At 37.1% G+C, this 17,301-nt stretch overlaps 1 protein-coding gene across 1 annotated transcript in view; it reads right to left on the bottom strand.

Annotated features, from left to right (window-relative positions):
* Positions 1-3,680: 3,680 nt before the first annotated feature.
* The window catches only part of LOC124258567, a 159,640-nt gene continuing 146,019 nt past the window's right edge, over positions 3,681-17,301 (bottom strand). The window contains exon 7 of the mRNA XM_046692633.1: positions 3,681-4,035. Coding sequence (XP_046548589.1) covers positions 3,805-4,035 — 231 coding nt within the window. The 3' untranslated portion in view covers positions 3,681-3,804. The remainder of the gene's footprint in view (positions 4,036-17,301) is intronic.

Below are 17,301 nucleotides of genomic sequence, written 5' to 3'. Positions count from 1 at the left end.
TCACCACATGAATTGACTACAAAACCATTGTAACAACAAGAGTCTCAACAGAATGGGAAGTTCACAATGACCTTTGTTGAAAAATGTAACTGATTGCATTCAGACTTTTTTTCTGACATTTATAATGAAATAGCTGACGAGTGTATACCAAAGTCATCTACGACACCACGTGTTCGAAAAACATGGCTGAATACAGATTGTAGAGCATGTAGACAAGACAGAAAAGTGAGGAAAAAGGCAGAACATTATTTCCGCCGCCACCCAACTGTCCATAACATAAATAAATTAAAATACTAAATGCAAAGGCACATCGTATCTTCAAACAGAAACAAACGGCAATCTTGGAGGAACTGTGTCTCCAAAATTAATTGAGGCATGCCAATGTCTAAGGTGTGGAACATGGTTCAGAGAATTAAAGGCAAAGGTTCAAAATCTACTGTTCACCATCTTAAAGATGGTGATAATTTAATAACTGACAAATCTAAAATTGCAAATAAAATTGGTGAAACTCTTCAAAATTCTTCATCAGCACATTATGTCCCTGAGTTTCAAAAATAAATTTTGATTCCCATTAAAATGAAGATTACAATGAAGTAACATACAGCTTTTACGCAAGCTCATGCAGTTGATGACAATATACATTATCTTGAAACCAATAACCTCATAACAAATATTGAATGCTGTTTCAGGAAAACCCATTGGTCATTTGGTACGTTTATAATCCTTTGTTAAAATTGCAATAGTAACTAAACAATATGAAGTATCCATATTTTTTTTATCTTGAGCAAGCTTATGATACGACTTTGAAGCATGGCATTTTAAAGGAGTTATATGATTTTGGTTTGAGAGGTCGTTTGCCTCTTTTAATATCACAGTTTATGAAGGACAGGCAATTTCAAGTTCGAATGGGATCAACCCTGTCTGATCGTTATAATCAGGATGTGGTATCCCACAATGCAGTATTCTGTGTGTATCCAAATCAACAGTTTATCAAAAGGTTGTAAATGACTTAGTCGATGGGTCACTTTTTGTTGATGAGTTTGATATTCCTTGTAGCGGTAAAAGTATGCATATTTTTGTACGGCAACTGCAGTTGTGTTTAGTCTTGAAAACGGCTTTAAATGTTTTAAATCAAAACCTATTTGTATACATTTCTGTCGAAACTACAAACCGTATACAGACCCAGAACTATTTTCATATGGCTCTCCCATCACAATTGTTACTGAGGCCAAGTTCTTAAGTCTAATTTCCGACTTGTTGAAAGTCGTTTCCATTTCTAAGTGGGGAGGGTTTTAAGCTACCCTACTATACCTATATCGATCATTGGTCCGTTCCCAACTAATTATGGCTCCATCGTATATAGTGGAGCCTGCAAAGGTAACCTAAAACTATTAAATTCAGTCCACCACCAACACTGGAAAAAACTCCACATTTACAAACTTGTGAATGTCTTGTAAAAATGAGGTTTACAAGACATTTACAATTTTGGAAAGATGAGGTTTACAAAACATTTAAAATTTTGGAAATACGAGATTTACAAACATTTACAATTTTGGAAATGTCCACAGGGGGAGATAACTGGTGGGTGATGGTAAATGATTGTTCTTTACACGTCCCAAGACCTAATCCCTTGTTAATTGATGAGTGAGTCAAGTCAGTTAAGATTCACCAATAACAAGGCCTACGCTGTTGTTTATTGATGAGTGAATCAAGTTAGTTAAGACAGCCTCTGGAAGTAAGTTATTGAAATCTGCTAATCTGTTGGTTGTTTCGACATGTCGCGATGTGATCATCGCTCTAATACTCTTAAGAAGTTCGTCAGTACAGAAGGGCATGCACAGGCGCTGAACGTTGTATTGTATTGTCTTGAATTTAGTTGATTGTTTATTGTTTTGTGTTGATCTGTGAGTTTGTATGGTATGTGTAAATGAGGATCTTGGCGAATTATGACATTGAAATCAAACTGAATTTATGTGCATGGTCAATATCGCAATGTTGGTGAAATGGTAGTATATGGAAGTTTGCTTCACATTTTTGATAATCCCTAGTTTTACGCAGATAAAATTATCATACAAATGAACCAATAATATCATGATTCTCTCAGAGTGCAGGAAGATAATTTATAGTGTTTCTTATCAAATTAGAGATTTCTTTTTGTCCGAACAGAATTCACAAATTACCTATGTTTCGTGTGGGTGTGGGTGTGGGTGTGGGTGTGCATACACTATATATAACATCTAAACTGATAGTTATTAAAAGGCAGGCCGTTTCTGAACACAATGACTATATGGGTTGGAACACTTGAAGAGCGAAAATAATTTCACACTTCAAAATGAACTGGAACAGTAACATTTATCATGGCATTTCGATTTACCTCGTTCAGGATAAACAAGCTGATTGAATGTTGATTGATTCCATCACTTGGACAATGGAGTGGATTTCGACTTTGTCATACTGAAGTTGATTTTCAGATAGAATCTGTCAATCAGCTGCTCCATTAGCATCAATCAACCGGTTTAGTGAGTGAGTGAGTTAAGATTTAAAGTCACAGCGGCAATATTTCAACCATATCGTTACTAAAACTAGTTCTACATACATATAATATATAAAACCCTGTCATCGATGGACAGTAAAATTACTAGATCACAAAATTAGGTAAAAGTAGCTCACATATATCTTTCAAAGTAAACAACTATTTTGGACAATACAATGTAAAAATGGGCTATTTATCACCAACAACTAAAGGTAGATCAGCATACGAGCTATAGGGTATCAACCTGTTTACAGTTTGTTGATCTTACTCTCCTGCTGCCCCAATCCAACGGTGTGCTACTTACTAAATTACCTGTTGTTGTTCTTAGTCTGCTGCTTGTAACTATGCATATATACTTCTATTCACCTGCTTGTAGTAACTTTTATCTTGATAACGGTGCGAGAATAAACATGGAAACACCCCTCTAAGCCTAAACAAGAAATCACCATCTGTAAAGTCGTACTTTAAGAATGCCAATCAAACAGGCATTGGATTACGATTGGCGTTGTGTTCTCAGTGCAGGTGTTAACAGTTCTTAAACAAATATATATTCCTTCGTCGCGGGTGTCACTACAGAGACATATTTTATGTCAATGCATCAAATGATGAACATGCAGATGTCGCTCCAAGCCTTTTAAGAATCGCATTAAACAGCAGGTGACTGCAGATTTGAACACTCTTCTCAAACTATTGTCATATAAGTGGTAATAAATCCTGAAAATTAGCGATCAGATTGGAATTTAATGCCTTCATAACTAGAATCTCATAAACTTCTCTCTGGAATCATCAGTGAATGTGTGTACTGACTTCTCGAGAAATTATTTCACGTGATCTAAAATGAATAATGTATTTAACATTCAGTGAAATGTTATTGTAAATGACCAAATTAATTAGTTACACTATGATTTATTTAGGAATTCATTTGTTTTGGGGTTTTGTGCCTATTTTATGTCTATTTTCGCAGTACATGAAATTCAGATACTCGCATGTCTGATGAAAACAATTAAACACATGTAGGACTGCTTAACAACTATGGTAGAAGGATTAGAGATTCAGCTGATCACCAAAAAAACAAAACTCAGTGCCATTACAACATTTGTACGTTTAGAAATGCAATACATACATGCAATTGAACATTGTTTCAGCTGAGAACAAGTAGAACATGTCATGTGTGTGAAAATGATATTGATGAAGATCCATCAAATTAGCTCCCACTTGATTCGCCTGGATGAGTTACTTGTCTAGTCAAGCATTTTTGGTATCCTTATGTTTTATGCTAACAAATTATATCCTTTGTCAGTTTTGTCCAAGGTATGCACAACATTTGCTATAACATGTGTTCTATACATACTTGAACTACCAGCAGACGCATCAATTTGATGACAGATCCTCCTTAAGTTCTCGCCAAGTTCCATTCCTGGCTTCAAGACAAGAACCACACATGAAATGTGTTTCGTCTTTTCCGGACTTGTGAGACTTTGGGGATGGAGGAAATCATCCATCTGGAAACAGAAAGAAGTCCTTTTCGTTGGTTGGTGGCATTTTCCAAAGTTAGTCATAAATCAGCGTACATTCTCTATACAAGGGTGACATTCGTGTGCCTCAGTACATACGTACACTGGTTTGGTTACACATATATTAATGTGTATAGTGCACATATTTTCACTGGAAACTACATGCTGGGGGAAGGAGTGGCGCATGATACTCGCATGCAATGATATTTTCAACAATGAAGACATTACAGACAGCACGTAATGCCGGAAATACATTGACAACAAGTCCGTATTGATGGATTGGTGGAGAAGTGTTTATTGTATATATGGAGTTACAAATATTTGGTGTATATACACATATTTGGTAAACAGTGTGTGAAGTGATCGCCAGATAGCACCTACTAAACATTACTTACAGCAACCATTACTTACTTATTGCTGCTCTTTGTGCCGTAAAAATAACCTCAGTTATAAGAGACTGCAAACCTATATCTTAAATGCCATAACTTGCTGAAAGTCTTATTCGTTAAAATTTGACTCTTTTTAGCAATGCCGCCTAAACGGCGATTTTGTTTTAGAGCAATTGGCATTCGTGCAACCTTTTACTTGTGATACAAGCGTGATATTTCATAAGCGAGGTCCGCACATTTGCCATGTTTTTGGCGATATTTGTTAATCACACTGATGTGGAACTGGCTACAGATCGCAAGTAACTAACGGTAGATCACCTCACTGGGAGTGAGTGAGTCACTTAATATTTAGCGTCAAATCGGCAATATTTCAGCCATATCGTGACGAAAACAATTTATATATTAAAATCATTGAAATTAGAAATTGAAACCCCTGTTGTCGATGACACTACCAGAATATCACAGATATTGATGTGTTTGGGTTAATTAAAATGTCAAATTAAGTAGCTATTATTTTAGTGAATGAGTGAAATATTTACTTACTCGTGACTAAAATCAAGTAATAATTCTAGAATAAATACAGCTAAAGTTTTAAAAACCTGTCAGGAAAGGACAGTAAAGCCAACAATACGAAGCGGCAAAAGAAACGCAAGTCTGGCTTTTTGGTTTTTAAATAGAAGACAACCAAAATTATGTCTTATCATTTATTCTATAGAAAACACTGTCAATTTAACAGTTGAATGTTGGTGTTAAATTGTTGTCAGGCTCGGATGTAGCGACCTAAACGCCGATAAGAATAACAGACATTTAATAGACTCTGGACATCAGAGTGAAGACGCCCTGCACTATTTCATTACTTGTCGTAACTATATTCGGATAAGACTTAATATGTATTTTTACACTACCGGTTATAACCTGGATACCATTCTTAAGGGAAACAAAGAACTTACTCCCTGTGTAAACCAGAAAATAGTTGAATCCGTCCACAATTATATAACCATGACACAACGCTTTGAATTTTCTCAGGAAAATAACGAAATTTACTCAACAACCTTCTCATGATTGATTTATATATTTTAAAAATATTATATTTATGCAATGGTCAGTATCGATGACGTCAAATCCTCCATTTTCATGTTGTATTATATGTTGCATGGGAAGCTGTGTTAATATAAGCAGTAATGCTTGTTCACCAATCCAAATTCATCTTCATGAATAAAAATATGTATAATTCAAATTGTTTTAAGTTCATATTAATCACAGTCCGTCAAATGAACACGAAAAGTGGCAGTCTCTTCAGTAGCGCGTATAGCCACCTTGAGCTTGCACACAGCCCTGCAACATCACCTCATTGAGTTCACTAGAGTCTGAGAGAATGCCTGAGGCAAGTGGTTCCACTTAAAACAAGAAGACAAAGTCATCAATATCCCCGCAATGGCAAAATACTCTTCATGAATATGTCTACTTGTTATGTATGTCAAATGTTTTGGTGTCTAACGGCAGAGTGGAAGGAGAGTATTGTAAGGTTTTACAGTTCTGCTCCAGAAAACAACACTACCACCAAATTCAGTCGAAGTCGAAGTTGTTGCCATGGAAATGCAAACGATATATTTAATTCAGAAATCAAAAACTACCAAAAAGCCACCAGTACACCACCAGACGTATCTATGTGCCACGTGTGGTGAAGAAATAGTGAACGGAAAAGAGCACAATAACCAATTTCAGTAAAAGTCAAACTTGTTGTCATGGAAACCACAAAAAATAAAATTAATACACTGGTGTAACCCCGAAAAGGCACATCTATGGATCAAAAACTACCAAAGGCACCAGTACACCACCAGACCTATCTATGTGCCAAGTTTGGTGAAGAAATAGTGAACAGTTTTAAAGTTCTGCTCCGGAAAAGAGTACAACCACCAATTTCAGTAAAAGTTAAAAGTCAAACTTATTGTCATGGAAACCACAAAAAATAGAATTAACAAACTGGTCTAACCCGGAAAAGGCACATCTATGGATCATGGTGATCATGTGTACCAAGTTTGATAAAGAAGAATGAGGACTATTTTTATGGATATAATGTCGTTGTGAAGCAAATGGTACATGGGAAGTAATTTGGGTGATATATATATATATATATGAGATGTTTGTACAATAGATGAGCGATGAGGCGAAAAATAAGTTGTTTATACAATAGAAGAGGATGATAACACAGGATTGAGTAGGTTGATGGAAAGCCAGTAAAGAACATGTACATAGTTGTATACATAAGGGATTAAGGATGTTGATGGGCTGCCAGTAGGGAATGATATACATAGGTTGTTTACATAGGTGATAAAGGGACTGTTGGGAAGCCAGTGGTGAAGTGATGTTTTCACAATGGATAATGTACAGTGTTACACAATGGATAATGTACAATTGTTGAGTGGGGTTACATGAAATTAATTGAGCAAGTGATAATAGGCCTTGGGGAAGAAATATCCTTCATCTCTGTTGATGACTGGACAAATCTTCTTTATGCGCACAGCTTCAAGTAGTTTTCGGGTTTTGAAATCAGGCTGGTTCCTTTCGATGACTTTGGTGGTGTTCCAACTGATGTTGTGGTTTGGGTTAGCTTTAACGTGGTCGGCTACGGCGGATTTAGAGTCTTTCCTTCTTTTTGAGGCCTGGTGTTCTTTGATCCTAATGGTGACTGGCCTTGATGTTTAACCAATATAGGATTCGCCGCAGTCGCATTCTATCTGGTAGACGACACCTGCGGGATCTGGCTTCTTTGCCGGGTTGGGTCTGCCTGTGGCCTGCAGGAGGTTCTGTATAGTGTTGTCACAACGTCATTAGAATCTATGTCGAAACGTCGTCTATATAGAATAAAGAAGTTGTTTATCCATAAAAATACTCCTCATTCTTCATCTACCCAACTTCTAGAATGCCAATCAAAGAAATCAAAGACGTCAAGTTTGATAAGGCTAAAGTTTGGGAGATCTGCTCCGGACAAGATGACATCCTCATATTCACAGCCTTAGTCACGTTTCTACGGAAACCACAAAATATAAAATTCATATCTGGGTCCAACCCCAAAAGGCTCATCTAGGGATCATGCTTGACAATTGCACCAAGTTTGGTTAAGCTATCACGAATAGTTTAGGAGATATGCTTCTGACAAAGTGTGACTGACGCACGGACGGACGGACGGAACCTCTCTTTCAACTATGGAAGTGTGACTGGCTATCTACTTGCAGCAATCCTACGTCCAATTTCGTCCCAAAATGTTCAATGGGTGCCATATCCGGGGAAAGATACGGCCATGGAAGAACGTTAATGTTGTTCTAAGCATCCATCGTTCAGATAATCCATCGACACCCTTGTTGTGTGAGGGCTGTAAACATCGCTGACGTTGTTGACGTGTCAAAATTGGCCCCACATATGGCCGTCTACAGTGGATTCCAGCAGTCCAAAGACGACGCCTAATCGTATCGCTGGACTAAAGCTGCTGTTACTGTTGCTGCTTGAGTCTGGTTCCTTAGATGAGCGATCCGGATGAACCAATCTTGCGCACGAGTTGTCACTCGTGGCCGTCCGGTACGGGGACGATTTAGCAGCAGCCCCGGTTTGCTGATGACGTTGAGCAAGTGGTGGTAAGATGACAGCCCAATTGTATAGCTACAGTGGTTGCAGAACTACCTCGGTGCAACTTTACAATGGCCATAACCTTCTGCTCAGTCGTTAGTCTAGGCATCGTTTGTGTGGCGCGTACACCTCCTTGCGTCAATACTAAGCTAGTTGTTTTTGACACAAACCTTTATAAAGGGTACCTCAGAGTGAAATACACGCTTTCCATCCAGACCCGTCGATGCACGTGCTTTTGTGTGTTTGTGAGAATGTTTCGTATGGGCGTCAAAATGCATGACATGACGTCACTTTATCATGAACGTTTCATAAACATGAATTTTTTCGAAACTTACGTTTCTTTTGCTGTTCAGTATAGAATATTACGGATATGAATATACAACTAGTATGTAACTCTAAAACAGATTACTAACAGAAAACAATACAATATAATAACAGGCTACATATTGCCAACAACCGAAGGTAGATCACAACACTAGGAACCATAGGGACTTACAGTACATTTGCTTCCGCACAAAGAGGACTCGTCTATATTGACCTTTAACAGTGGTCCACAATCGTCAATGAGTACATCTGTCTTTACCGAAAATATCAAGACTTTGATAAGTTAATATTTAGATTTGTGACCAAATATTTCACCTTTGTGAATCAATTGTATTGTATTGGAAATCTGTACTGTCATTCATTGTAACCTTGTTTATTTTTTTATAATTGAACATTGACTTGTCTGTGTATTGTCTTGCTGGTTTAGAGGGGACTCACGCGCCTTTACCTCAGTAATTTCTAAACCGTTAGAGAGTTTGTAAATTGTAACCGTCTCACAGATAGTGTATAGTAGATTTTGAGCCTTTTTAAATTTTTTTTGGAATATTTATATTCATTTCAGTGAGTCATACAAGATGGCATATAAATATAGATTGATGAAGTAGTTGACGAGCATGACATATGCATTGAATACTAAGAAGGTGTAACATTTGATTTTCACAAAGTGTCATCATACAAAAGGTAATATAGTGAAATATCGATATTAACATAGCAAACATTTTGGTCTAACCAAAACAATACAATAAATAGCGCATGCTACACTTATAGAAAGCAGTATTGTAATTTGAGGATATTATTTCCGTTCTCTCTATGGTAAACATGGTCGAATGAAATAACTAGGTTGGCGTAGCACACATTGTAGCTAGGTATAATAGATATAGTAGCGTAAAGTACTTTTATAGTATGGAATGCATCGTACATTAATAAGAGAAAAATACAGTTAGGCAAAGGATATTGTATCAGTTCCTTGTAAAAGCAAGAATCGTAGTTTGAGGATACTATTTTAGTTCCTTCCATGGTGAAAATGGTACAAAGAGATAACAATGTTGACATAGCAAACCGCATAACCAAGCATAATAGGTACACTAACATGGTGCACTTTTATAGAAGGTAGTGTATCGTAAATTTATAAAAGAGAAAGACAATGAGGAGGAGGATCTTGTTCAATTCCTTTGGCTATTTCTGCAATGTTTGTATTTTCTAATATATAAAGGAGTAACAGCATTTGCATGGCTTGATACATGCACAAAATAAAATAGAGTCAGGCTACAAATATATATTGGTACTACAGTTTCAATTCCTTGGGCCATTTTCTCTGGAACTTTGCCATGTTGTTATTTTTTCTGGCTATATATCTTTCAATTGATAGAAGATTTTTAAGTGAATTTAGAAAATTATCCAAAGTAGGTTTTCTATCATTTATACTGGCTAGGTATATGAACCTTTTTCCAGCAAGAATGATGCTATCAATAAAAAAGGTAGCCAGTGTTAATCCCCAATAATATTGTGAATTTCGTGAATAGGATATTAATATTAACAGTATTTTTAATATATATACTTAGGTCATTCCAGAAAGTCCGAACAATATCACATAAAACATACACATGTACACTGTCTTCAGATTCTTGTTTTACAGAATGTACAGCGATCATTATCTATTATTTTCATCTTTACTAATTCTTTTCTTGTATAAATAACTTTGTGAGTAAATCTGTACTGAAAATCTAAGAGTTTAATATTGTTTGTACATTTTATATAGTTTAAGAAAATAGCGTCCCAAGGTATGGCAATGTTTATCAAGACTTCCCATTTTCTGCAAACATCAGGCAATCTATCTGATTTGATCAATTTGACATGAAATGTTCTACAGCCTTTAGAAGGTGTAAGCAGAGTTAATATCGCTTCATCAATACCAAGATTTTGATTTTCCAGTTTATGGTCATTTATTGTGGCTTTCCATGCATTGGGAATATTACTCAAAACTCTGTTGTAGTCCAAAAAGGTACCTTTAACTAAGAATCTGTTTTTAAAGTCATCAAAAGATAATAGCCCGTCTGAGTTACATATATCTTTAATCTCAGTTACACCCTTATTGAACCAATTACGGATAAAAAGAGAAGGGTTTGCAAAATGATGATTTAGCCACAACGGTTCATGAAGTATTTTCTGATAGTCGCATTGATCAATTTTAAAGGAATATCTGTACCTCTTCCATGCTTGAAAAACGTCTTTCCAGTACAAGTTATCTACTTCCTTAGATAGATCACTATTAGCTCCTAATTGGAGTAACGGTATAATGGGAACATTGCAAGGATTATTGCAAGGAGCTCTGCAAAGGCATCTTTTCAAACATGCTATGTTTAGTGAGTCGATAAAAGAAAGGATATCTGTCATCCTAATTCCCCAATTTTTCAATGTTACTCTTTTTATTTTGTCAGGTTTCCCATTCCACAGAAAAGAGAAAAAAGTTTGCTCTAAGTCTTTAATAAAAGCTTTTGGTGGATTAGGTAGAGCTGTAAAGATATGAACCAAGGAGGAGAGAGCTAGAGTTTTAATAACTGTAATTCTTCCAGTAAGAGTTAAATTTCTTTTTCGCCAGTTTCCTAAAATATTCAATATTGAAGTCATTTTTTTTCTAGTCTTGATAACCCAGAGGTCATTCAACTTAACGTTTAATACTATACCGAAGACCTCAAAGTTACTAGAAACCCAATCTAAAATGTATTCACTACAGATAATATTTTTACAATTAATCATAGCCCCTAACCATACTGCTTTGGTTTTATCAACATTAATTTTCAATCCTGAAATTCTATAAAAAATAGAGAGAGAGTATCCATAGCTGCCTTTAGACTATCCTCTGTGCCATCCAGGAAAAGCTGAGTGTCATCCGCATATTGGCCTAATTTATATTCTTTACGGTTTAGTACAACACCCTTGATATCAGTATTTCCACGAATCATAATGCCTAAAATTTCGGCGACAAAAAGAAAAAGATACGATGAAATTGGGTCCCGTTGACGACAACCTCTCGAATTAGGGAAAAATCGGATAAATGGCCGTTTTGAATGACACATGAAGTGGCATTATTTGTTAAAAGAGAGATCCATTTGAGCATATAATTGCCAAATCCAAACTTTTTCATAACAGCATAAATAAATGGTTTTGAAACAGTATCAAATGCCTTTTCAAAGTCAATTAACAACAGGAGCCCTTTGATATTTTGTTTTCTAGTTTCAAAAATGATGTCATAAAGGAGTCTGATATTTTCACTGATACATCTCCCTGGGATAAAACCAGTCTGATTTTCCTGTATTAAATAATCGAGAGTACATTTTAATCTATTAGTAATACAGGCGCTAATCAGTTTATATACGGAATTTAGCAAAGAAATAGGGCGCCAGTTTTTTAGCAGTTTTCTGTCTTTTCCTTGCTTTGGTATACACGTTATTACTCCCATATTCATAGTTAAAGTTAGATAATTATGTTTGAACGTTTCATTTATATAGCGGAATATCCATTTTCACAGATCGGACCAGAAGAATTTAACAAATTCTATTGAATATCCGTCAATACCAGGACTTTTATCGTTTTTCATAGACTTCAAGGCATTTAGTATTTCGTTCATATTTATTGGTTCTTCTAGTTTTTCTATCAAAGTGTTTGGAAGACATGGGACATCAAGGTTAGATAGTATTTCATTGTCGTCTGTCTTATTGTCTTTTCCAGCATATAAATCTTGATAAAATTGTTTTTGCCTACACAAGATGTCCTTTTCATCAGTAATTAACTCGCCATCGTCCAATTCCAGACAATTGATGAATTTACTAGTAAAGTTTCTGTTTTCAAGGTTGCAAAAATATTTTGAAGGTTTTTCGCCTTCTTCCTGCCATAAGATTCTGTTTCTGATCTGGATACCTTTGACCTCTTCCTCTTTAATTTTTTCAAGTTCTAACTTATATGTGGATAGATCAGATAAGAGAGCCTCATCTATATTTTGAAAATTCCTACGAATTGTGTCTTCAATATTAGTTATTTTAGCTTCCAGATCTTTAGTTTTTCCTTTTTTTAGCTTTTTAATGTAGGCACTGTAGGATATTGATTTACCTCTAATGTTCATCAACAAAGTTTCCAGAAAGAGACAGTCATCGATACTTAAGAGCAAGTCATTTTCATCAATGTTCTTTATATCCTCGGTGTGATTGTTAAGTGCATATTGCTGTTTAGCTATTTCTATCTCGGTCCTTACTTTTTTTGTGTATTCTTTGTCTCTCAATAAAGAGGTATTAAATTTCCAGTAACCTTTTTCTCTTGTATTATTATTATTATTTGAAAAAGTAAATGTTATGGTAGAATGGTCAGATTTATAGCCAGGGAGAATTTCGGTGTCTACTGTCATATAACCAACATCTTGGGTGACTAGAAAAAAGTCTAACCTGTCTTGCTGTCTAGGTTTTTTTTCCACCAAGTATACTTTCTCGTATTGCTATTAAGATCACGCCAGATATCTGTCAGATTAAGTGGATCTATTTTTTTCCATAATTACACTTCTTGCGTTAGGGTTGTTAGTAGTTCTCTAGATCTATAATTGGGTCAAGTACCACATTACAATCACCACAGAGAACAATAGATCAGTTGTCGAATGCATCAATTTGATTAAATAGATCTCTATAAAAATCAGGCGTATCTTGGTTAGGGCCGTAAATAGCTAAGGTTAGTCTTATGCCATCAATACTTATGTCAACAATGATGAAATTACCATTCTCATCTTTCTTATATTTATGAATATCAATCTCTCTATCATTGTTAAACAATATTGCAACACCTCTGGAGTTTGACCGAGATGGTGATATGATACATTTCAAACCCCATTCATTCCTCATGGTATTCTCGTCTTTTTCGGCAATATGGATGTCCTGCAGGCATATAACTGTGGCTTTACGTTTTCTCCAGATGTTCATAATCTCTCTTCTCTTTTGCTTGTCAGCTAGTCCCCTACAGTTAGCAGAAACTATTTTAATTAGATTATCCATTGTCAAGTTGAGTTGAGTTGAGTTGGGCTTTGCGTCACATCGGCATTATTCCAGCCATATAGTGACGAGAACAAGTTTGCATTAGTAAACATTGTAAGTACATACTCGGAATGAGTTTTATTTCAAGGACATATATTGATTACATTGTCATTTAAAAGCAAAGAAAGTCATAGCATCAAATTTATAGGCAGGCAATTTGTTAGTCACGTTTCATAGTTACAATTTATGGTTGTTACATTTCGCAGTTACAATTTGTGATACAGATCAACTTCCCTCAGGTAGTTCACTATGAGATGAGCGCTCACGCGGGAGAACAGATCTTTTAGGTTTGTTGCATCATAATGTGAGTCCCTTGCAGACGATAAGTCCACGCATTCAAGCAGAATATGCTTGATGGTGAAAACCTCACCGCAAGAGACACACATGGGGGTCCATCCCCATCCGTTTTCAGCAGATAGTCATGTGTAAATCGACTGTGGCCAATACGACATCGTCGTAAAATTACCTCATCACGTCTTGACTGACAACCCAAGTAGGTATAACCGATTGTTGGCTTCAATTCATGGAGTTTGTTTCTTCCTGCTTGAGTGTCCCACCTTTTTTGCATCAGGTCCCGAGTATAGCTTTTGATAGTGGGTTTGAAATCACTGTACGGGATTAGCAGTGGAGATAGGGGCTTGTCAAGAGCTGCTTTTGCTGCAGCATCGGCCTTGGTGTTACCTGCTATGCCGACGTGACCCGGCAACCAGCAGAGGACGATGTCACATTGGCCAGTAGAAAGGTCGTTGTAAAGTTCTAATATGTCCAGGATGATTGGGTGACTTGAAGTCACATTTTGAAGTGCTTGAAGGCAGGATAATGAATCTGTGAAAACGATGAAGTTTTTGGAATGTTTTTGCTGTTGAATGTAGGTCAAAGCTGAGAAGATAGCTTTGGCTTCAGCGGTGAAAATGGAACTGTTGTCGGGGATCCTAGAGGAGACAGTCTTGGCTCCAATGACTGTAGCGCTGGCAACTTGGCCATCGTCCTTGGATCCGTCTGTGAAAATGGATCTGTGAGTGTTATACTTCGAACGTAACTGGTTGTATTCCTGTTGGAACACCAAGGGTTTTGTTTCAGACTTTTTGAATTTGGTGAGGGTAGGATCGACCTGTGGTTTCACCATTTGCCATGGTGGTGAGGACAGAAGTCGGTATGGTGCAATGATGTTGAGATCAATTTTAGCTGCAGATATGTGTGGTTTGATCCTGATTCCAAGTGGTGGAACCAGGCTTGGCAGTTTAGGAAATAAGTTTTCATAGAGCGGGTTGAAAACACAAGTGTATGCTGGATTGGACTCATTTGAACGTAATTTAGTGATATACTGCAGTGAGAGTTAAATGCGGCGTTGTTCAAGGGAAGGTTCATTGGCCTCCGCATATAGACTGTCTACCGGAGAGGTCCTAAAAGCTCCCAGGCAGAGCCTCAGCCCTTGGTGGTGGATAGAGTCTATTTTTTCTAAATTGCTTTTGCAGGCTCCACCGTAGACAATGGAGCCATAATCTAGTTTACTGCGAGTTAATGATCTGTACAAGTGAAGGAGGGTGGTCTGATCCCCTCCCCACTCTGTATTTGAGACTACTTTTAGCAAGTCTAGAGCCTTCAAGCACTTTGTTTTCAAATATTTTATGTGTGGTAAGAATGTCAGGTGGCGGTCGAATATGAGTCCAAGGAATTTGGCCTCTTCTACTACCTTGATGGGAGTACCATCTAAAGTTAGGTCTGGATCCTTGTGTGGTTTGTATTTACGACAAAAGTGAATACAATTTGTTTTGGATTTTGAAAACTTAAAACCATTTTCATTGGCCCTTTTTTGGATTTTGTTAAGGGAGAGTTGTAGCTGCCTTTCTATTGCGTGCATGTTCTTGTCACGACATGAAATATTGAAGTCATCCACGAAAAGGGACCCATCAACCCAACTGTTTAGAACGTTAGTGAGGCTGTTAATTTTGATGCTAAAAAGTGTGACAGACAGGATGCTGCCTTGGGGGACGCCCTGATCTTGGTGGAAATAGTCAGACAGTGTGGAACCCACCCGAACTTGAAATTGTCTGTTATTTAAAAACTGTGATATGAATTGAGGTAGTCTACCCCTCAATCCAAACTCGTGTAAATCTTTTAGGATACCATGTTTCCACGTTGTATCATATGCTTTTTCTAAGTCGAAAAAGATAGATACGGTATGTTGTTTGTTGACAATGGAGTTTTTGATGAATGATTCCAGACGCACCAGATGGTCAATGGTACTTCGTTTTTTTCGGAAACCACATTGGAGGTCACTGAGGAGGTTATTGGTCTCCAAGTACCAGATTTATCGATTGTTGACCATGCGCTCCATGGTTTTGCAAATGCAGGTAGTTAGGGATATAGGACGGTAGTTTGAGGGATCAGTATGATCGCGGCCGGGTTTCGGTATAGGGATGATAATGGCATTGTGCCACGAAGGGGGGAAGTGTCCGGATGTCCAGATGTCATCAAATATAGTTAGGAGTGTTTCCAAGCCTGTGTCAGGGAGGTGTTTCAGAAGCTGATAATGGATTTTATCAGCTCCTGCCGCAGAGTGTCGTGAGCCTGTCCTAGGGCAGTACGTAATTCATGGAGGGAAAACGTTTCGTTATAATCCTCCCCATTATCAGAATTAAAATTGACTGGTTTCTTTTCTTGTTGGGTTTGGTATTTCTGGAACTGGGGGGTATAATTTGATGAGGCGGAGTGGTTTGCCAAAGTTTCGCCAAGTTTGTTTGCAATTTCAGATTTATTTGTTAGGAGGGAGTCACCATCCTTCAGGTGGTGAACTGCTGATTTTGACCCTTTGCCCTTAATCTTTTGAATCATGTTCCACACCTTGGACATGGGTGTGCGGGAGTTGATTTTTGACACATATTTCCTCCATGATCGGCGTTTAGTTTGTTTGAAGGTACGTTTTGCCCTGGCATTTGTCATTTTAACATCATTCAGCACAAGAAAAAAAATGGTGATTTCCAAAAATTTCCAATTTGGAAACATCGTATTTCCAAAAATTTCCAAAATTGGAAAGATGATGTTTCCAAGGCTTGGAAATTTAGGAAGGATTTTACCACTACTTCTCTCAATTTCTCGTTTTCCCCAAGGATCCCCGGCCCATGAGTGTATGGCATTGTGTAATCATAGCTTTCGGCCGTGGGAGCAGTGCCAATTAACACTTATCAGAGGGGTACACAAAGCCCGCAGTCTAGATTACCAGTTGTCCGACTTCCATTTTTTGTGGAAGTCGCGGTAGCTGAGTTGGTTAGGAGGCTGATTTTGTGTGCTGGCGATAGGGTGCCTGACTGAGTGTGTGAGTTCGTATCCCGGATGGTGCTCAACTCAAAAAGTACTAGAATTTGTACTTTACTAAGAAAGTGTAATCCCAAATATAACACATGTTCCATGAGTGTATAGACTGAACTATTTGACGAATCTTTTGATCTGTTAGAGTTCTTATTGTTGATAATGTATCTTGCATGTGACATATTTATTCATGAAAACTGCAGGAATCGCCATATATTCATATTATCCTTTGTGCTTGATATCAATGCAACTGTGTTTCACGCGTGAAGTGATAAATTTTTTAAAGTTGGGATATAGAGTATGTGTTTACTATTCGCCGTCCTATGCGACCAACTAGGAACCAATTCTATATATTAGTTTAACTTCACTCATCTGCATTCTTCTTGTTCTATGTGTCAAAAATTGATGATGACTGTTCTATTTACCGCTAGTATGGCGAGCATTTTCAAAAGTCAGTTTCAAGTGTATGTTTTAGTTGTTATCCACAAACGCGCAAATGTGTTTAATTTCAACTCTCCCACCCCAGCCCTTTCAAT

Source organism: Haliotis rubra, unplaced genomic scaffold, assembly GCF_003918875.1.
Source record: "Haliotis rubra isolate DU_JTF1 unplaced genomic scaffold, ASM391887v1 Scf699, whole genome shotgun sequence".
NCBI lineage: Eukaryota > Metazoa > Mollusca > Gastropoda > Lepetellida > Haliotidae > Haliotis > Haliotis rubra.
The sequence above is the reverse complement of the archived record's forward strand: the minus strand, read 5'-3'. Positions and strand labels throughout refer to the sequence as shown.